The sequence below is a fragment of the Macaca mulatta genome, chromosome 3, assembly GCF_049350105.2.
Source record: "Macaca mulatta isolate MMU2019108-1 chromosome 3, T2T-MMU8v2.0, whole genome shotgun sequence".
NCBI classification, from domain to species: domain Eukaryota; kingdom Metazoa; phylum Chordata; class Mammalia; order Primates; family Cercopithecidae; genus Macaca; species Macaca mulatta.
In genome coordinates, this window is record NC_133408.1 from 91,681,405 (window position 1) to 91,705,108 (window position 23,704).

The window sequence follows — 23,704 nt, forward strand, 5'->3', positions numbered from 1 at the left end:
AGGGGACATCATTGTAGACCCAAAGGAAATTAAAAGGATCATAAGGGAAGATCGTAAACAATTTTGTGCCAAGAAGGTAGAGGGAGAGTTTAGATAAAATACACAAATTCTGAAAGGAGACATGATTTAAGAAAAAATAGGAAATGCGTATAGACCTATACCAAGTAAAGAAATGGAATTCATAATTAGAAATTGTGTCTGTTTCCTAGGGATGCTATAAAAACATTTCCATAAATTAGGTGGCTGAAAATAACAAAAACTTATCCTCTTATACAATTCTGAAGGCTAGAAGTTTGCACTTAGGTGTCCACCTCTTTCTCCTAGCCTCTCATGGTTGCCAGCAATCCTTCACATTCCTTGGCTTACAGCTGCATAACTCCAGTCGTGCCCACATCATCCCCTGGCCATTTTCCCTCTGTGTGTCTGTCTTCATGTGGCATTGTCCTCTCTGCGTGTGGTTCTCTTTTCTTAGAAGAACACTGGTCATTTTGGATTAAGGACCACTCTATCCTAGTATTACTTCATCTTAACTAATACATCTGCAAGAACCCTATTTTATATAAAGCACATTCTGAAGTCCCAGGAAGGGCATGAATTTTAGGACACTATTCAACCAGGTACAGAAAATCCCAAGCCTAGATGGCTTCACTAGTAAACTCTATAAGGTACTTAAAATAGAAATAGTGCAATCCAACACAATTTCTTTCATAAAATAGAGGAGGAAGAAATACATTTCACTTCATTTTATGTTTTTCTGTCATGTAAATTCAGACAGAGACATCATAAGGAAAGAAAATAACAGAATTTTACAAACAGATGCAAAAACCCTTAACAAAATATTGACAAACTGAATCCAGCAACATGTAAAATAAATAATATACCATGGCCAAGTAGAGTTTATCCTAAGAATGCATGCTTGTTTAACATCTGAAAAGCAATTAATGGAATGCACCAAATTAGTATAATAGAGGCCACAATTACATTGTCAGCCCAATAGAAGTAGGAAAATTATTTGAAAAAATTTGTCACCCATTTATGTTAAAATCTCTCAACAAATTGTGAAGGAAAAGGTGACTTCCTCAACCTGATAAAGGACATCTATGAAAACCGTACTTCTGACTTTTTGTATTAAATGATAGCAGACTGAATACTTACCTCTTAAGATGAGGAGGAAGGTAGAAATGTCCATTCTCACCACTTCTAGTCAACATTGTATTGAAGATTCTATTCAGTTTAATAAAAAAAGAAAAATAATAAAGTCATACAGATTGGAAAGGAGTAAGTAAAACTGTATTTTCAGACAACCTAATCCTAAATATGGAAATATCCTAAGGTATCCACAAAAAAAAACTACCAGAACTGATAAGCGAGTTTAACAGGATTCAAAATTGATATACAAAAATTCATATTTATTTTATTTTATTTTATTATTTTTTTTTTGGGGGGGCGGAGACGTAGCCTCGCTCTGTAGTCCAGGCTGGAGTACAGTGGCATGATCTCGGCTCACTGCAACCTCCACCTCCTGGTCTTGGTTCAAGCAATTCTCCCGCCTCAGCCTCACGAATAGCTGGGATTACAGGCATGCACCACCATGCCCAGTTAATTTTTGTATTTTTAGTAGAGACAGGGTTTCACCATGTTGGCCAGGCTGCTCTTGAACTCCTGACCTCATGATCCACCCGCCTCGGCCTCCCAAAGTGCTGGGATTACAGGCGTGAGCCAACGCGCCCTGCTTGATTTTTTATTTATAATAGCACCAAACTTTTAAGAATTAAACTTAAGAAACAATCTTACTCACAATTAATAAAAATATTTAAGAACAAGTTTAACAGCAGAAATGCAATTACTCTACACTGAAAACTACAAAACATTGCTAAAAGAAATTAAAGAAGCCTTTATGGAATTGAAGAGATGTGTCATGTCAATAGATTGGAAGATTCAATAGTGTTAAGATGGCAGCACTCTCCAAATTGATCTATAGATTAAACACAATTCTAATCAAAATCCTAATAGGATTTTTTGTAGAAATTAGAAAACTGATTCTCAAATTTATATAGAAATTAAAAGAAGCCAGAACAGCCACAATTTTGAAGAATGCTATTGGAGAATTTACACTACCTGATTTCAAAACTTACTGTAAGTATTACAGTAACTGATACAGTGTGGTATTGGTGTGGGGACAGACACAGACAAATGATACAAAATAGGAAGCCCGGAAATAAACCGGTACATTTACAGGCAACTGATTTTCAACCCAGTTTCCCAGATAATTCAAAGGCAAGAGAGTAGTCTTTTAACAAATGGTTATGGAATAATGGGATATCTATAGGCAAAAAAAAAAGGGTGAGGGAGAATTTAGATACTTATTTCAAATCACACACAATTGTGAACAAAAAATAGAATATAGACCTAAAAGTAAGAGCTAAAACCATAAAACTTCTAAAAGAGGCCGGGCACGGTGGCTCACGCCTGTAATCCCAGCAGTTTCGGAGGCCGAGGCGGGGGAATCATGAGGTCAGAAGATCGAGACCATCCTGGCTAACATGGTGAAACTCCGTCTCTACTAAAAATACAAAAAATTAGCCAGGCATGGTGGCGGGCGCCTGTCGTCCCAGCTACTTGGAAGGCTGAGGCAGGAGAATGACGTGAACCCACGAGGCGGGGCTTGCAGTGAGCCGAGATTGTGCCACTGCACTCCAGCCTGGGCGACAGAGCGAGATTCCATCTCAAAAAAAAACAAAAAACAAAAAAAACAACGACTTCTACAAGAAAATCTCCGTGACATTGGATGAGGCAAAGATTCTTAGCACGGTCCAAAAGGAGAAGTTGTTAAATTGTACTTTATCCAATTTAAACACTTTGCTCTCCTCAAAACATCATTAGAAAACCAAAAGATTAGCCACACACTTGGAAGCAATACTTGCAAATCCCATAGACGTTAGTATAGCAATGATTGTTTTAATTAACATGTGTGATAATTTTCAATTTGGAAGGATGCTGTTTTAATATATGTAGTGTGGCACTACATATATTTAATATATGTAGTGTGGAGAACATAAATTTTAAAGTAAAATAGTTCTGAATTTGAATCACGGGTTAGCCCCTGCTGATCTGAAAGGATTAAAGTATATTGCTTAACCTTTCTGGGCCTCACATTTCTAAGGAAATCTGGAAAGAAGCAATCTCATGAGAATGTGGTGAAGATTAAATGAGATAGAATTTGTAAAAACGCCTAGTAGACAGCCTGAAACACAAAATGGTATTCTAGAAATTTTCATATTTCATGTTCCCAAAATGTATTAAGGTAGAAGGCAGCTATTAAAAAGCATATTTAACAGGTTATGTTTGATAAAATAGAATTTGCTTTTTTCTAATTATAAAAGAACGCTTGGTTTTCATGTTTTGGATGAAGAAGAGTACTTTTAAAGAATAAAATCAATTGCAATTCCCAAATCCTGATGATCACTATTGATATTTTGATATATTTTCTTTCAAAATCGTCCAGGTATACATTTGTGGGCTTTGGATCTTGTTCTCTTTTTTTGTTATATTTCGAAATTTGAACAGTTAGGCAGTCAACAAAACATTTGTGAAAATTTTGGCAGTAGTAAGCATTTGTTGTCAGCTGAAAACTTTCCACGTTAGCAAGTAGATTTGTGTATAAACACGGAATAATATTGGGCAGAGTGTAAAATTTTTTTTCTCTCTCTCCCTCTCTCTCCCCCTCTCTCCCTATCAATTTACCTACATATCCGTTCCATGCATCATCTGTCTATCCTCTTTGCAACCATTCATCCATCAATCTATCCATCCACTCATCCATTCATTTTCCTATCATCTATCCGTCCATTCTCTATATCTTTATATGTCTAACTATTGGTCTTAGAATGCAAATATTGAAGTGAGTTGAAAAATGAAGTTACATTCTTCTGAAAGAAAAATTTGATTGATTAATTTCTTTAATAATAAAATATGGATTTGTCATTTCGGTTTATACAGAGGACATTTTTTATAAATTGAATGGAGGAAGTCTCAGCTCCAACATTTGACAAAAATGTATATAAAGCACACCTTAAAGTAAAGGAATTTTATTTAAAATGTAGTATAGACAAAAGTGTATTGAAAAGGACAATATTTTCATTATCCAATTATTTCTGAGTGTTTTTTGTTTTTTGGTTTTTGTTTGTTTGTTTGTTTGTTCATTTGTTTTGAGATGGAGTTTTGCTCTTGTCACCCAGGCTGGAGTGCAATCTCAGCTCACTGCAACCTCCACCTCCTGGGTTCAAGTGATTCTCCTGCCTCAGCCTCCCAAGTAGCTGGGATTACAGGTGCATGTCACCACCCCTGGCTAATTTTTTTGTATTTTTAACAGGGACAGAGTTTTGCCATGTTGAGCAGGCTGGTCTCAAACTCCTGACATCAGGTGATCCACCTGCCTCAGCCTCCCAAAGTGCTGGGATTACAGGTGTAAGCCACCATGCCGGGGCCTGAGTGTATTAGGCTTTCACGGGATCTTGCTAAGTAAAATAGTAACTGCTATAAATGTTTTTGCATATTCCCCCTGCAAAAAAAATGAGAAAGTAAAAGATGATTGATTTAACATGTTTTTATAAGTCAGGTAGCATCTAGTTCTTTGCTTTCAATAAAATGGAAGGGGAACTTAATGAAATTGTCAGGTTATAAATCATTTAAAATAATTTTCAACAATAGTTTACTCCAACATGTTTGGCATTTACCTCAGAAGAAGTTCAAAGAATTCTGCGACATTGCTATATCAAAAGTCCTTCAGTTCTGATCTATTTATTCAAGTAAACATGTTTCTCAGTACTTACATGTTTAACAATGAAAAAAAGGAACAAAAGTGACAAAAGGAACCTTGTCTCTTTACATGAATAAGTAGTATTTCTCAACAGACATAGGTACCCATTAAAAAGGCTCAATAATGTCATTAAGAGGTGCAATTCCAATAACATTTTACCTTTATCATCTATAACAGTTTATCAAATTGGCAATCTATTGTTTAGAGAAGTTAATTTTACTAACAAAGAAAACTCAATCCAGACTCCAAATTTGAAGTATCACAGGAAATTAAAATTTTTATTTAAGTTTTATACATGTTTTTAGTATTGAGATCAATTCTAATACTTTATTGATCAATAGTGTGATCAAAAAATAATTTCAACTATAAAAACACATTACATTTGGATAAAATTCGGTGGTTGAAGAAGAATTCAAGGAGGTGGGCTCTTCAATTCAAGAAGAGGAATTATCAATGCAAAATTAATCAGTGTGAAATAAGAGTTTGGTCATGTATTTTTAAGTTGATAAGACTAGATAGAAATCACTATAGTATTTAGATACCTTTGGATACACATAGAAGGTTACTCTAACAGTTCCACTGCAATGTTTACAATCGGTCCAAATTTATATCCTTTGTAACTAGATTGATATCCATTAATAATTTCTTGTTGTCCATTAAAATGTGTAAGTTCATAGTTTTTCAAGTTTATTTTAGAAGATACAGAGTTAAACACTGAAAACCATTAGTTCACAGTCTGCACACTAGATGCTACTTCTTGAAGCCTGTAGTCTGTAGTATGGCCTTCAAGGTGCTTCACAATTTAGCCCCTTCCTACCTCTCTCACTCTTCCTTTCTCACTGACTCTGAATTTTAGTCTTGGCCAACTCTTCTCTTTCTTACCTCCAATTCTTAAAAAACTCCAAACGTTTTCTCCTTTTTCTGATGAATGAGTTCCTCCTATCCCTTAAGACTCAGCTCCTCTGAGAGGCTATCACTGAGAGGTTACACCAGCGTGCCCCCAAAGTACTACCAGGTCCCTCTATCACAATACTTACGGGTTTCTCAGATTGTTTATTTATATATCAGTTTGCCCCACCGGTCTGTGACTTCTTTTATTCACATGTGTCTCTTCAAGCTTTTGGGCACATAGTAGCTGCGGAAAAGTACATATTGAATGAATGACAGGACGAATGTGTCCTGACATCCTCACTCTCATTTTTTCATTATTCATTTTTAATAAATTTCTAAATCAGCTAACCCAGTCACCCTACGTCTCTTAACACAGTCTACTTATTTCTTCTCACTGCCTTGCTTGGGCTCTGCTCACTCATCGATGCCCTCAGCCTTTGTTTTCTCCACTAATTGCCCAAAACAGTGCCTCTCTGGTTGACAATGTTCTGGCAACGCTGGCAGCCTTGAACCCACTGAGCATTTTCTCATAAAAACAATGTTTCAAGTAGTAGTTAGGTTAGGCCACAGAGTGTAATCTACTCAAATGTAGTGAAAACACTAGTTGTCTGCAATAAAAGAAGATTCAACCCGAGGAAAGTAAAAATGTTGTTGATAATGCAACATACTTTTCAAAGATGAGCTTCTGTGCCTTTATTTTTTAAAGAGTTCGTGGAGAAGATGTGTCTTCCCTGTGGTGGCCTTAGTAGATGGGAGATGAACTAATTTTTGTTAAATGCCTGCTCCGTGCCAGGCACCATGTGCATTTTATGTGTTGTATCACGTAAGTCTCACGATACTTTTGCCAGGTGTGCAGATAGCCTTTGCTGTATTACAAACCACCCCACACTTACACGACCATCATTTATGAGCCCAAGATTCTGTGAGGTGGGCATAGTTGGATAATTCTTCAGTTGGTCTCCTGGAGCTCACTCCTGCAGCGGCACTCAGCTGGTAGATGATGAAATGGCAACGGCAGGGTGATCTGGAATGATCTGGGTGGTCTGTTGGCTGAAGCACCTCGGTTTTCCATCATGGGGCCTTTCCAGCAGGTTGACTCAGGCTCACAGCTGCAGTGTCAAAGAGGGGGAAAGTGGAAGCTGAAAAGCTTTTGGAGGACTCAGTTCCAATCTGACACACTGTCCCTTCCTTCACATACTGGTCAAAGAAAGTCACAAGGCCAGATTCAAAGGGCTGGGATATAGACACCATCACTTTATGGGAGGAAGTGCAAAAACTATGTGGCTGTTTCTAATATACCAAACAAGGGGCATTGTTATTCCATTCCGTGGGTGCCAAAATCCTTCCAAATGTACAAATTCATAAGTAATAGAAGCAGTATTTGAGCCCAGATCTCTCTAAACGCCCAGTTCTTCTACTCTGTACTATACCAGAGCACCTTAGGTAGCCTTCCTTTTCCTCCTTTCCATTCTCTTTCTTTCTCCTCCTTTGCCTCTCTCTATCCATGTCCAGACTCTAAGAGGAGGAAGCAGAAGAAAGAAAGGGTGGGATGCAGTGAGATTCACGCCAGAGTTATGTGCCACGGTCTCTGAGTAACTAGCATCTTAGGGAAACAAGGCTAGCAGTAAGACACATTTTAGGTGAATATTTTTACACCTTTCTTTCTTGTTTTCTTTTCGCCAAATATTGTGTTCAAGTCCCAATTTCCCCTGTTACTAGCTGTATACTTGGCAAGGTACTTACCCACTCAGCCTCCATGTGCTCATCTGTAAAATAAGAGTAATAATTCCTACATCTATGAGTTGTGAAGTTCAAATGAGATAATAATATATGCAAAAAACATTTTGAAAACCGTAGGGCACACACTAGCAATGCGATGAATTATTCATGCTTCTACTCGGGGTCAAAAAGGAAGTATAGTCATGCTGACTGTGGTTCTGAAAACTGCCAGGTGCTTTCAAGGCTTTTCAGCGAAGTGTGGGTTTCAGACAAACGGGAAATCTAATAGACCGCTCTCTGCAGTTGGCTTCATTTCCAGCCAGCACAGATATGATTATAATTAGAGTTTCAAGAGTCTGTTTCACATCAAAAGGATTCCTTGGCCCAGTCTGCAGTCTACCTGAGGTATGTGGCCAGACATGATCCCTGTGGCAGGTGTTTTTATTCGGGCCCATTTGCTTCTTTTCCTGTGCTACCAGGAGTGTCTGTTTCTATTATACTCATTATTTTCAGATACCAGGTGAGAAGAGACTTTCCATATGTGAGATTTCAGATGGTGACCACTGAGCAAAATGCATAGCTCTCGCCCCCTCTCCTCACTTCCTAAATGAACAGCAACTCAGACAAATTCACTTTAACTGAGCCAGGCCTTTTATTAGAAGCCAGAGAATAGTCTGTAATGGTAGGAATTACTCTGCCCATGCATTTCTCCCAGGAAAAACATTCGTTAGCCTGTCAAGGAAGTGAAACCTCTTATTAGAAACTGTAGAAAAGTCCATTTCTCCATTTTTGCTGCTAAAGGATTCAGAACACATCTCACTGCACACCTGAAATTAACAATTCAACTGGAAGGAGAGGTGAGCCCACTGGAGACAGGTGGAGATGGCTGAGTGAGCAGGACTCCAGATCAGAGCTCAGCCCAACCTGGGTGTTCATGATTTCAAACCCCATTATGGCCTTTTCTGCAGGGTGCTTTTGATCATCATAACTCTTCACTGGGCAAAGTGATGATAGCAGTAAGACTCACCCAGTGTTCAGAGACAGATTTTTTTTTTTGCTTCTTTTTATCTAGCTAATGATTTTCCAATTTTAGCCAGCAGTTCTGAGAAGCCACAACTGTCATAAGAGTCCTTGATGGGATTTCTCTGAGTAAAATTCAGAAGAAAAGCCCACATGTGTAAGTACAAAGAAGCAGGTTGGTTTCAAGCTGCCCCATTCGCCTTGCATTTATCCTTCTAAGCCGTGGATTAAAACAAATGCTAATGATGGAGTTGAATTTTCAGGGAGAGGAAACAGCATCCAAGGTTTATGATCACTGGGGTCATAGGAATGGAGACTCCTCAAGGACAGACTCCAAGGAAAGGTCACTTTATGCCCTACAGTCACCCACTATTCCTGCTGCACCAAACTATTGTTGGTTTTCGATTCTTGCATCTCATCAAGTCTATTATGCCATTGATTGCAAGAATATTATTTTAGGTATTAATGAGAAAGAAAAGTTGCTGCTAATTGAAGTGAGAAACATATGGAGAAATATACCGGGATGTTTCAGGCCACCAAGTCTTGTTTCTCTCTTGGGAGTGCCTCTTCTCTCACCTGCTCTTCTCCTACCTGTTATGGTCTCTCCAAAATCACATCTCCCGTAGCTTTTGACTGGTATTTACCATCCAGTTCATGTGATTTTTGGAAATTCATTGTGAGCTTCCTGTGAACAAAGATCGTATTTTATTCATCTGGGGCCCATCAAAGCCATGGGAGGACACAGTGCTCCAGCATTTCTGCCCCTTCAACCACTTGAGGATGCAGCAGGAGGTGCCATCTATGAAGGAGAGAGCAAGCCCTCACCAGACACCAAATCAGCTGGTGCCTTGATTTTAAATTTCCCAGCCTCCAAAACTGTGAGAAATGAATTTCTATTATTAGAAATTACACAGTCTCAGGTATTTTGTTATAGCTGCGTGAACAGACTAACATACAACCCAGTCTCCACTGTATTCTTCCTTGATTGTGAGCAGCAGCACATCATGACCACATGCTGCAGAAGCTGCTGTTTGGCCCTAGAGAGGGCACTGGCTGTTTCATGCCAGAATGAGGAGTGGAGCCATGTCCACAAGTGGAGACTGGAACAGAGAGGAAGTAACTTGGGTGAGATGACTGAGCTGGGAAGCAACTGAAGGTGCATCCATTAGCCCTTTGCTAGGGAGCCCCTAGCAACCAACCACTGTAATGCAACTCATGTGGCTCTTCGCTTGAGGCCAGGAGTTTGAGACCAGCCTGGCCAACACAGCAAGACCTCATCTCATATATATCTATATACACATACATATGTGTGTGTGTGTGTATATATATATTATATTGTATTACATATATAATATATATTATATTGTATTACATTATATTGTATTACATATGTAATATATATATTATATTACATATTATATATATATATATATATAAAAAAAACTTAAAGTCTCTTGCCTTTATTCTCCGACCCAGGCACAGTGCCAGGAACTTAGAGTTAGAGATGATAAGACCCCATTCCTGCCCTCAAGGAACATATGGTCTAATTCTAAACTCTCAGAAATAAAGTTTCAGAAAGGTGGGTACCTTGTTCAAAGTCACACCATTTGTAAGTGGCTCAAGTTTATGTCAAAGCCTCTCTCTTTTCAACTGCACCATACTGCATCCTCTTATCACATAGCAATATAATTACTTATCATTATTTTTTAGTTGTAGTTGTTAAAATTTATTTAGCTCCACCTTTCACCCATCTTAATAGGTGATTATCAGAGACATAAACCAGGGTGTAAAAGTACATTATTAATGCCAAAAATATTTACTTGTATTAAATGCATTGGATATATTCATAATAAAAGTGAAATTGGTTATCTCTGGGTGGGTTGAGTGATGTTTATTATCTTTTCTTACACTGTTCTGTATTTTGTAAAATTTAAAAAATAAGTTTGCATTGTGTTTGTATTTTTTGAAAAGTTATTTTTTAAATAAAACAAATGTATATGAAAACGCAAGACCGTAAAGTGCTGATAAGCATCAGCTACTAAATTAATTGCAATGTAAGGAAATCCTCAAGTGCCATGCATTAGGTTAGAAACACAGCCAATCAACCTTGATAGTTAGTGGTGATCAATGCATCCTCCAGTAGGTACTCTCAGAGCCCAGGAAGACCGTGGTAATCCAGATTTCACTGTTGCACATGTGGTGAACCTTTCTCTCTGTCCAGAGACAGGGGACAGAACATCGAGGCCAAAGCACCATCAGACATTGCAGCACCTAGAAGGTAGAAGTCTCTCATTTCTTCATCAGCAATCTCTCATTTTATAGAAGATTTTACTTCTTTATGTATAGAAATGCCCAATTTTATTGTTCATATCCATTATCAGCCACCTTCCCTCAAGGAATCCTGCTGGGAATTTGGTTTAACTGATACCATGTGTGTAAATGTGGGTCTGTAGCTCCTTGCACAGAGGGACAATCATGAGCCTACTGCTGGCCCAGGCTCCCTGGAACATCTTTTGTAGGACATGAACCTTCCTTTGCCTCCTTAGAAATGAACCTCTGCCAGCAAGTGTCCATTCTTCTTACTGCAATGGAATCTAACAATTTCTTCTCACATACTGATTGATCTTTGACCAACCACTTGTTTATAAGGAAAAAAAAGAGTCCCTTTTCTCTGGAAAAAAAGGTTTGGCTTTCCCCTGCTGCTCAGAAAATTAAGGCAAGTGATAGAATCTTCTAGGAATGTCAGCCTAGGAGCTCTAGGCATTCACACTTACCACATATCAAAGTAACAGAAGGAATATATTCCTAACTTAATACAATTGTCCATCTAGACACTTACCATGTTCATGCATGCTTTCAAGTAGTATGCTTTGTAGCTGTGAGGTAAAATAATATTTTACAATGTGTTATGATTTCAAAGACACACTCAGTCTCACTTTTATCTCATTTAACCATCACAGCAGCCCTATGGGAAACATATTACCTGCTTTGCAAGGAGGAAACCAGGTTCAGAAAGGCCACATGGTGAGTTCAAGATTACTAAGTCAGGACTCAATCCCAGATCTTTTGACTTCAAATGCTAGGCAATTTCCATCGCTTTTCCAAAATTAAAAATTGTATCCTGGATTCCCCTCCTGCCAAGCGAATGTGTAGGATGGGAATGATCCTATTCTGCAGCCATCTACTGCGGAAAGGAGAGAAAGTGGGGGAAGAGAGAAGCTAATATCTGTTGAACTTCTGCTCCATGTGGGCTGTTTTCCTTGCACTAGCTCATGTAAACATCATCACTTTCTCTGTTTTGGAAAGGTTGGCCTTCTTAAGGACACACACACACACACACACACACACACACCCCCTTTCTTTCTCCTGTCTCTCCAGTTCAGTTTTCTGTAGGACACTAATGACATGTTCTTGTCCTCCCTGGCAGGGTGTGTGCTGGTGGTGTCTGTGATTGAACAGCTCGCTCAAGTTCACAACTCGACGGTCCAGGCCTCGATGGAGAGACTTTGCAGCTACCTGCCTGGTAAATATGGGACGGGTCATGCTGCTGGGGGTCTGCTTGTCCTCTCACTCCTGAGTCATCATGACTGCCTTTACTTCCTGCCCATGCTGACAGAGAAGAATCTGATTATGCTATTTCTGTAGGTTGATATTCTTATGGGGCTCATAGAAATTAAAACAAACAAAAAAAAATGATCTAGACAAGTTCTCCCTGACATTCCTTTTCCATCATGGCACAATGAAATTGCTGTGGACCCTTAGGGAATAAACTGTTGAATGGCTGCCACATTACTAATAATTTGCTTACCTACTGATCATTGCCTTAAGTACTAAGAAGTCAAAATAATGAATAAATAATTTTATGTTAACTTGACCAACATTCACATTCCCAGATGTACACCTAGCCCTACCAACACAGAGCTTTGGGTGGGGAGAACAACTGATCTCAAAATTTCAAATGGGAAAATAATCTAGACCATTTCATTAATTTAAACTGGATCTCAATAAAGTACCTTATCCACCCACCAAAGGAAGAAACTGATTGAGTTCAAGCAAGTTGCATATTTGTTTTTCAATATTAGTAGAAGTAAAATATTAATCATATTTCCATTATAGAATACTGTTACTCAAACAGTCATAATGAATAAACTTTTTTGAGAGTCAAATTTTTATTCACTTAATGGGAACTAATTCATCTAGGGTGCCTACATTATTTTTTCTGTTAAGTCAGGTAGCTGGAATAATGGCAATTGTATCTTTGATTGACACAGTACGCTGTGCCAATAGCATCAAAGTCTTTTCAGAGAAGTTATTGCCTTTAGTCATAATATGCATTCACAGGCTAAAATGTTTAGAATTCAAAAACAAAGACTGGGAGAGGATAATACACAAACATGTGTGTTTAGAATGTCCCAAATGGACCATTAATATTTTAACATATTCACATCATAATTACATCTTTCTTTTGCGAAGTTAAAACATGGCACCTATACTTGGAACGCTTCAGCTTTCCCTTCCTCCAGTTCCATTCTCCCCTGCCCCACCTCCCTAGCAGGAACCCCTTCAAGTGAACTAAATGGGTATCGTTCTTGTCAGATTTTGTATTTACACATTCACTTGTATGGATTCATGAATAATGTGTAATATTGTTCTGCCAGTAATTTTTTTGATTTTTCTTTGTAAAAACAAGACAAAAGTAGAAAACCATGAGAAGCAAATATATAGCTTCATTGGTTACTGAAAGATGAACGTCCTTGTAAACATAGTCTGGGTCAAGAAAGAACAGATCAATGGCGTCCTCTGAAGTCCCATTCACATGCCCCATCCCATCCTCCCCCTGCAAAAAGCTCAATGTGCTGATTTTTAAAGTAAAATTATTTTATTGCATTTCTTTATAGCTTTATCACTCAGTGGGCATCCCTAGATACCAAACCTTGCCCAGTATTTACAATTTTGATGTGTCTTTTGAGTGTATTTTAATCTGTAAGTTTCCTTTCCACCCCTTCCTTTTTCTTCTCACTTAGCTGTGGAACTTGACCTGTGGAGTTTCCCACAGTCTGGATGGTGTTGATTGCATTCCTGTAGTATAATTAAGTATGTTTCTCTGTGCTCTGTATTTCCTGAAAATCGGCAGCTTGATCAGAGGTTTGATCCTTTTCCAATCTGATTCCTTTGACAAGCCTACAAATGATATTGTTTTCTTTCATCAGGAGGCCGCCATAGGTGCTTTTATCTTTTATGTGTTTTTTTTTTCTTCTCCTTCTTTTTTGTTTTTTAGACAAGGTCTCAGTCTGTCGCCCAGGCTGGAGTGCTCACTGCAGCATTGACCTCCTGGGTTCATCGAGATCCTCCTGCTTCAGCTTCCCAAGGATCTGAGACTACAGGCATACACCATCACACCAGCTAATTTGAAATTTTTTTGGAGGGACAGGGTCTCTCTGTGTTGCCCAAGCTGGTCACTAACTCCTGGCCTCAAGTGATCTGTCCACCTTGGCCTCCCAAAGTGCTGAGATGACAGGTCCGTTGTGAGCCACTGTGCCAGGACTCTCTTTTGGTGATCGTCGCAGTTGTCGATGTTCAATGATGAGATCTATTAATTCATTGGGATTTTAAAACTGTGATATTCAAATCTATTATTTATTTCTTACTTATTAATTGACATATATTGGACACTTTCTCACATCATATTTTAGAGACATTTTTCCCACAGTACTTAGTGGAAAGGCATCTAGGAAAGGCAGGATAAATGTTTGATTCTTTTCTTGTATCAGTTTTCAAGGTAATGCATTGGTTTTCTGTTATCATCTCACAGCAAGCAATTAGTTTTTCCTTAAAATATCATGATAAACTTACGAACTTAAGCATACTGATGGGTTTCAGTCAAGTGCAATTATTATCCTTATGAAGCGCAGATGATCCCATTGAGCTTTGACCAGTGGCACCTCCTTCAAGCTGACTCAAGTCCTTTGCACATGAGCCTCAGTCACCTTCAATAGTTTCCTCACTAACTGGTATGATAAAGTGTTCCAGCCGTATCTTGTACATATCAAGCCCAAGGCTTGAAATCAGTCATTTCTCTTAAAGGTCCTGGTTTCTTTTAGTGAGAAATAATGTTTCAAGACCATAAACCAGATGCTTAGGAATGTTCATTATTGTTACTGAATTGGCCACTCTTTTTTTTTTTTTTTTTTTTGAGACAGTCTTGCTCTGTTGCCCAGGCTGGAGTGCAGTGACTCGATCTTGGCTCACTGCAACCTCTGCCACCCTTGTTCAAGAGATTCTCCTGTCTCAGCCTCCCGGGTAGCTGGGAATACAGGCGCCTGCCACCACACCTGGCGAATTTGAGTTGACCATTCTTTCTAGGCCTCTTCAGTGGACAGAAATAGGAAACCTATGTATATTCATTTACACATGTCAACTTTAAGATAAAATATCTGAATTCATACTGACACTTCAAATTCAAGTTCAGAACCACAAAATTTTTTCTTAAAGTCTTCTGTATTGTATCTATATCTCCTTTCCACACAAAGTCCCAATTGTAAAGCACAAAGGGATTACTAGAATTTAAATCTCCAATCATTACTCATTTACCCATCCTTCCTTGCACATAAAACAGTCTCAGAATATCAATTCTAATGCTACTATCATTAATATATTTTCTAATTCTTATGAGCAGTTAAAATTGTTTTTTTGCATCTGCCTTTCCCATTTCTCTACCCTTTTTAATCATTGTCCTACATTATCTGAGCATATAACCACTGCATATAACACCCGTTCCCTTTTCACCCTCATTTAGTCTTAGCTGCATCAGCACCTAATGATTAATGTTCACCACCAGCCCTTATATGAGTTGTCTCTCTAGTTGAATTGTTGTCTAAAGTTCATTCCTCCAGAAGGGCTCATAGCAACAAGTATTACTTGCATTCTTGCATGTTGATAACAGGCTGTCTGTGCCCTTTATACAAGAAAGTCAAGGCTTTTCTGTATATAAAACTCCTTGGCACATAATGTCTTTCCCTGAGCATCTTAAATACAGTATTCAAAAGCCTATTGATAATCTAATTGACCTTGTCCTTCCAAGTTATTTGCTGTTTATACTTTGAAGTTCAGAGGATTTGTTTTCTATAACATTTAGTCATCTAACTAGAAGATAACTTGGCCAGCTGCTGTGTATTGATGTTGTCAGCCATGCAGTGTGCTCTCTCGATGTGACTTCAAATATACATTTTCTGATTTTAGGAATGTTTTAGTGTTTGTTCGGCTTCCTTGATTTTGTTTCTTTCCTCTGGGATTTCTATCATCCACATTTTGAATCTTCTTTGCCAGTCTTTGCTATTTTGCCTATCTCTTGAATGTATTTTAATCTCTTTATTTATTTTTTATCTTAAAATTGTTCCTGCTCTCCACCTTCTATTTCACTCAAGACCTCATCTACTGTTTTCACTTGTTCTTGTATTCATTCTAGTTGAGATTTCACTTCTTTATTCCTTATGTCATGTTTTATTTTTTCCTGAGTTCTTTTATTCCATATCTGAGTTTTTCTAATTCTTATTCTTGCTATTTTTTCATGTCTTATATCATTTTATTAATGCCTCTTAGCTCATTTTAAAATAATATGTTTAGAAATAATATGTTATGTTTTAATCCTTTTTTGGCATGACTTTCTGGCATGCTTTTACTATCTGCAGGGATGTTATTCTGTTCCTTAATCTTTGTCTTCTTATAATAACTTTGTATGGGAGTTGACCTAGATCCATTTCTGTTGCTCATTTTTATGTGAAATTAGTTTTCAAAAACCCTTAGAAAGAGACGTGGTTCAGGGTAGTTTTTCTAAATGCACAGAGCTCCTTCTTCTGTTGTTTTGGGGTAGTGTTAAAAAAAATTGTGGCAGCTTGCTTTCTGAGATTTTCTGACTGTTTTCCTATTCACTTTCATCTGGACTTTCTCTATACCCAGCAGTTTCTCCTCAGTGTGTCACTTGCCCTGGAAGGGAGCTCCAGTGGGTCCCTTGTGGGTGCCAGATGACTCTAGTCCCTAATTCTCTCTAGTCTTGAACTCCTTGTATTCACCAACTATTGATTGCACAAAACCCCTCCCTGTCCAGCGGTTGTTCACTAATTGGCCCGCCATGCTTTCCACCCAACACCTGTCAGCTATCTGGGGATTCTCCTGTTCTCAGTTTTATCTGTAATCCATTGCTTCCCTCTACTTTCTCCCTTACAGAAGTTGATGGCCCATAGGTCTTGTGGTTGTAAAATGGTTTATTCTCACCTAATTGCACATTGGGGTTCATGGATATGCCCAGCTTTGTGGTAACTGCTTTCTGTGGGTTTTCGGTCTTGCTATTCTTTTTTTTTTTTTTTTGGAGACAGAGTCTTGCTCTGTCACCTAGGCTGAGGTGTGGTGGTGCAATACCCCGGCTCACTGCAACCTCTGCCTCCCGGGTTCAAGCTATTCTCCTGCCTCAGCCTCCCGAGTAGCTGGGATTACAGGCACCCATCACGACACCTGGCTAATTTTTGCATTTTTAGTAGACACGGAGCTTCGCCATATTGGTCAGTCTGATCTTGAACTCCTGACCTCAGGTGATCTGCCTGCCTTGGCCTCCCAAAGTGCTGGGATTACACTCCTTTTTTTTTTTGTAGAGATTCAAAGAGATTTCAAAATTCTGCCGCCTCCACCACCATCTTTCCATACTCCTCCCGTGCAAAGGCTTTAATTTGACGTCAATGGTCTACTGTACGCATTGCTCAGCAAGTTTTTGTTTTTCACACAACATGATTTTATGATCTATACATGTTAAGGCATATAGGCCTAGGTCAAGCCTCTTAATTACTCTATACTTCTTTACCATATAAGTTCTGTATTTTATTTCTTTATTCCTGTTGAGCATTCAAAATTTGTTATAAGCTTTACTTTGTATTTTCACATCTCTGAGTTACAGAAGAAGAAGAAAAATATTATTACCATTTTACGGAAGGAAAACAGTGAAGAGCAGTCACAGTTATCATTAAGCCTTGTTTTAACTGGTTGCCTTTCGTGTGATAGACAACATTGGCAGGTATAACCTCGAGTTAGATGTTCTCTTTTTTGGCAAAGTTGCGTCATCCAAAGGTGAAAGACTGACTAAAAATCCTATTTCCTAGATTATTCCCTCTTCTTAATATACTAGCAAAATATAAAACAACCCAACACAGGATTGCTGGTGTTCAAGGTACCATCTTAGCTTCTTCTGACTTCGAACAGGAAATGTCAGAGCCTGATAAGATCAGGTGAGAGGCTGAAAGTCAGATTCTGATGAAGTGGAAGCTGGTATTTCACCAAGGGAAACAAGGTTGATATTTTGGTTTTCAATGATGGGTTGCCTTTTCAATTGGAGCAATTTTAAAGGATTAAGAAGGTTGTTGGGGGTTATTTTCATTTTATCAATTCATGTTTTACCTCCAGCTAAAAATAGAACACTCAGTTCAGGTTAAAGGACACCATGGGCAGTATTGCTTCCATTTTATGGATGAGGAAAACAGGACACAGAAACAGAATTGTTATGTGAGTTGTATGGGGTGGCAAAAATAGATGTTCTCCTAGCTGAGGATTTCTCCTGGAAGACTTACTAGGCCTGACCCACAGCGTCTACTGGGATCAAGCATTGCATTGCCTTCCATCTGGTAGGCCAGGTGAATGGGGGATAGAAGGATATGAAATTAAGCACATAAACACACAATTATTTTTAAATTATTTTTTAGTGAAGTATTACTTTCACCTCCAAAGCTAAAAAAAAAGTACAAAAATCAAAGCTTTAGCAGGGAAATCACGTAAGCACCATTCTTGAGAATAATCTCTTAGTAAATCATGTTGCCTTTCCCTGTGCCCTATAAAACAGTTTTTTCCTAATCGTGCAAAGCATTTCCAACCTTCAGTTTCATCCACTGCTTTTGCCTTTGGCTCTCATTAGGAAGCACCTTGGAAGAATCTCAGAATTGTTAATGAAAAAATGATTAATGGAATCATTCTCACTAGTCAGGGGTCAACAGAATCATAAGCCCTGAGAGTCTTGCTATAACTTCACTTTCTTGGGTCACCTATGCAGAAATCCTATCTCCGTAGATATAATTGTTAAAAGCTCATGTAGTCTTAAAAGGAAGAAGGCACTTCGTGCCTACTCTGGAGATTCTGAAAGTCTGAATGCATCCTAGAATATGTACTTATAAAATAGTGTGGTTGGCCAGGCGTGGTGGCTCATGCCTGCAATCCCAACACTTTAGGAGGCCAAGGCGGGCGGATCACAAAGTCAAGAGATCGCGACCATCCTGGCCAACATGGTGAAACCCTGTCTCTACTAAAAATACAAAAAGTAGCTGGGCATGGTGGCATACGCCTGTAGTCCTAGCTGCTCAGGAGGCTGAGGCAGAAGAATCGCTTGAACCCTGGAGGTGGAGGTTGCAGTGAACTGAGATTGCACCACTGCACTCCAGCTTGGCAACAGATCAAGACTGGCTAAAGAAAAAAAAAAAAATTATGTGGTCACTTGGTCATACTGTGCTTCAAGTTTGTATATAATAATGTATACATATTGTATGAAATAATGTGTACATATTATACATATAACAATGTATAACAATACCTGCTACACTTGAGATAGAATAAAATATCAAATAAAATATCCTAAGCACATTGAAATGTATACTACAAATAATAACGCGTTTTGGAGTAAAATATTTTAATCTCAGTTGAACTACTTGCTATGTTTGTGATCTTAAGCTCTCTAAGTCTTAATGTTCTTGTCTACAGAATGAAGATAAAAATAATTACTCCCTCATAAGATTCTTATGAGAAAGAAAGTGATAGTAAACATGCAAGTAACTTACAAATTGGAATGTCCTACATTTTATTTACACATACATCTCTATACATGCAAATTATGATAACTACTTAATTGGTCTTATTTTAACTCTTTTTGCCCTTTGGAATAGCCACATTTTCTTTTTTCCTGTGCTGTTCCAAGTCTCTTTTAATCTGTAGAAATTAAGTATTCCTGTATGTTCCTTGTCACAGGCAGAGTTTAACAGTATAATTTTTACTTTAGCTAGGTTACTGTCAATATGTAAATGCCAAATTTTTCTTCAGGTGTGTCAGTAACAATCAGGTTACCATCTGATCATGGCTGACTGGGGATAGCTGGCTCTTTCCGGAGATTTTGCATATTTCTGCTTCGTACCCTTCGGTGTTGATCTCAGAATTTAGCTCTCAGAGGGCATCTCATGTCCCACATCAGCCATTGCTCCAGGCGCCTCTCAAGCTAACAGTCACAGAAGACACTATCGGAAACTGTTCAAATGGTCCTGCTCAGGGAGGGAGGAACCTGCAGCCGTCTGCTTTGACTTGAGCTAAACAGAATTCTAAGACACACACACACACACACACACACACTGCTTATCTTACCAGAAAGAAGATGAATTTTCTCTGCCTTTCAGCCAGTATTAGAAGTTTATCAAAGAACACCCTAATGTCCGTTTTTAAATTGCTCTGCTCTAGGCTAAGCCAGTTCTGCATTAGCAGTACTTTTAACTTTTTTCCAAAGCTCCTTCACTTAATTTGGAATGTCTCTTACAAAAGTCCCCAAACTTAGCAGACACTATAGTGAAAGGGACCAAATCCTACACCCACATTTTTCAGATGAGGAAACGGAAGTCCAGAAAGGGGATGCAATTTCTCCAAGGCCAGAAGCCAGTGGGCTGGTACTGAACGAAATGCAGGTCTCTGAGTATACTATGACATCAGAGCTTCTTGACCCTCTCCACAGTAGCACCCCTAAAAAGGAGCCCAAGGGAGAGGGAATCTGTTTTTAAACACTTTTATTAAGCTACAATTCACATACTATACAGTTCACTCATTTAAAACGTACAATTTAGTGACTTTCAGTATAGTCATAGAGGTGCATGTTAATCAATCACCACAATCAATTTTAGAACATTTTTGTTACACAAAAGAAATGACATGCCTTTTAGCATCCCCCAAACACCCACTCTTTCCAGCCTTAAGCAAACACTGATCTACTTTCTGTGTCTATGACTTTGCCTGTTTTGGGCATTTCATATAAATGGAATACAATATCTGGTCTTGTGTGACTGATTTCTTTCCCTTAGCATAGTGTTTTAGAGATTCCCTATGTTGTAGCATGTATCATAACTTTATTACTTTTCATGGTTGAATAATATTCCATTGTATGGGTATACCACATTTGTTTCTCTATTAGCTGATGGATATTTGAGCAGTTTACATTTCTTGGCTGTTATGCAAAATACTGCTATAAATATTTGTGTACACGTTTCTGTGTGGACACATGTTTTTGGTTCTACCATATATATATACACATACATATATATATGGTGTATATACATACATATATATATACACATATATATGCTGGATCACATAGTAACTCTATGTCAAACAGTCTGAGGAGCTGATAGGCTGGTTACAAACTGGCTGCACCAGTTTACATTCCCATCAGCATTGTACAAGCTTTCTGATTTCTCCACATCCTCACCAACACGTATTATTCTCTCTTTTATTATAGCACATTATAGTGGATATGAAGTTGTATCTCATTTTGGCTTTGAATTGCATTTCCTTGGTAGCTAATGACGTTGAGTATCTTTTCATGTGGCTTTTGGACATTGGTATATCTTCTTTGGAAAACCGTCTATTCAGATTCTTTGTACATATTTTAATTGGACTATTTGTCTTTTTATTATTGAGTTGTAATAGTCCTTTATATATTCTAGTACTGTGATAGGCCATTTGGTATATGATTGGCAAAATTTTTCTCCCATTCTGTGAGTTGTCTTTTTACTTTCTTGTTGGTGTTCTACGAAGCACAAAACTTATTTGTATTTTAATGAAGTCAAGTTTGTCTGGTTTTTTTTCTTCTTTTGCTTGTGCTTTTGGTGTCATATCTAAGAAAACATTGCCTAACCCAAAGTCACTAAGATTTATGCCAATGTTTTCTTGTAGGAATTTTACAGTTTTCACTCTTACATTTAGGTCTTTGACCCATTTTGAGTTAATTTTTGTATATAGTGTGAAGTAAGTGTCCAAATTCATTCTTTTGCCTGTGGCTATCCAGTTGTCCCAGCACCATTTGTTAAATTCCTCCAATGAAATGGTCTTTGCACTTTTGCTGAAAATCATTTGACTGAATGTTAGGGTTTGTTTCTGAACTATCGATTCTATTTCATTGATCGGTATGTCTGTCTTTATGTTAATACCATGCTATCTTGATTACGGTAGCTGTCTAGCTTTGAAATTGGGAAATGTCAGTCCTCCAACTTTGTTCTTTTCTTTCAATGTTGTTTTGGTGTTCTGAGTCACTTGACTTTTCGTATGAATGTTAGGATCTGCTGCTCAGTTTCTGCAAAGAAGTTAGCTAGGCCTTTCATAGAGATTGCATTGAATCTGTGGATCAGTTTGGGAAGAATTGCTTTCTTAGCAATATTAAGTTTGCTAATTCATGAATATGCAATGTCTTTCCATTTATTTAGGTCTCCTTTAACTTCTTTTAACATGTAGTTTTCAGAGTATATATTTTGCACTTTTTTTTTGGTTAAGTTTGTTCCTACGAATTTAGTTCTTTTTGATGCTACTGTAAATGGAATTGTTTTCCTTAATTTCAGTTTTTATTTGCTCACTTCTGCTATATAGAAATACAATTGGTTTTGCATATTGATCTTGTATCCTGCAACCTTACTGAACTTTTTTGTTGGTTCTTATAGTTTTTAATAGATTCCTTAGGATTTTCTACATAGAAGATCACATCAGCTACAAGATAGTTTTACTTCTTTACTTTCCAAACTGAATGCTTTTTATTTCTTTTTCTTGCCTAATTCTCCTAGCTAGAACTTATAATGTTGAATAAAAGTAGTGAATGCAGATATTCTTATATTTTCCTAATACTGAGGGGACAGTATTTAAACTTTCACCACTAAATATCATGTTAGTTGTCAGGTTTTTTGTAGATAACCTTTATTAGTTTGAGGACATTCCCTTTTATTCCTAATAAAATCATGAAGCAGTGCTATATTTTGTCAAATATCTTCTGCCTATATTGGATAATCATATAGATTTTTTTGTTGTTGTTGTTGTTGATAGGGGAGTAATACGTTAACTGATTTTCAGATGTTAAACCAATTTTGCATTCCTGGGATAAATCCCACCAGATCATGATGTATAATTTCTGTATAGCTGGATCTTATTTGTATTTTGTTGAGGATCCTTGTGGTTATATTCATGAGAAGTTCGGGTCTACATTCTTTCGGAGGAAGGTTTCTGGTATTAGTATCAGGGTAATATTAACTTCACAAATAAGTTAAGAAGTGGTCACTCTGCTTCCATTTTTTGGTAGAGTTCTTGATAAATTGTTATTAATTCTGTAACTTTTTGGTAGATTCACCAGTGAATCCTATCTGGTGAAGCTGTCTTATCTTAGGCTTTCTTTTGTGGGAGGTTTTAAATTACTAATTCAATCTCTTTACTTGTTAAATGTTTCTTAAAAATGTCTATTTATTCATGAGTCCATTTGGGCATTATGTGTCTTTCTAAGAATTTTTTATTTTATCTAAGTTACCTAATTTATTGCCATGCACCTGTTCATAACATTCCCTTATAATCCTTTTTATTTCTGTAAGGTCACTCGTAATGTGAGGACACAGTTTTAATTGCCTACTTCAAGAGCACAATTTATTTATTTATTTATTTGTTTGTTTATTTATTTATTTGAGATGGAGTTTCACTCTTGTTGCCCAGGCTGGAGTGCAATGGTGTGATCTCGGCTCACTGCAACCTCCGCCTCCCGGGTTCAAGAGGTTCTCCTGCCTCAGCCTCCCGAGTAGCTGAGATTACAAGCGCCAGCCACCACACCCAGCTAATTTTTTGTATTTTTAGGAGAGATAGGGTTTCACTATGTTGGCCAGGCTGGTCTCAAACTCCTGACCTCTGGCGATCCACCCCTCCCAAAGTGCTGGGATTACGGGCGTGAGCCACTGCGCCCAGCCGAGCACAGTGTATTTAAAGTCTCATACTTTTTTATCTAAAAAGTCATATAATATATCTATATTAATACAAAAATAATATTTAACATTATTTAACATTAAGCAAAATTGAAGTACCAGGGAGCATTGCCGTATTTATCTTGTTTCACCACTCCATCATCCAGCAAGGTCTGGGCCCCCTATGTGAGATGCATCATGACAAGATAGA

General features: G+C 37.9%; 1 protein-coding gene across 2 annotated transcripts in view; it reads left to right on the forward strand.

Moving 5' to 3' along the window:
• The window catches only part of AOAH (acyloxyacyl hydrolase), a 196,671-nt gene that overhangs the window by 19,862 nt on the left and 153,105 nt on the right, over nucleotides 1-23,704 (forward strand). The window contains exons 1-2 of one of the 2 annotated variants that reach the window (XM_077996935.1): nucleotides 10,596-10,727; nucleotides 11,877-11,972. In XM_077996935.1, the coding sequence (XP_077853061.1) occupies nucleotides 11,945-11,972 (28 nt within the window). In that variant the 5' untranslated portion in view covers nucleotides 10,596-10,727; nucleotides 11,877-11,944. Of the gene's footprint in view, nucleotides 1-10,595; nucleotides 10,728-11,876; nucleotides 11,973-23,704 lie in introns of those variants that run through there. The other variant, XM_001102698.5, reaches the window with a different exon arrangement.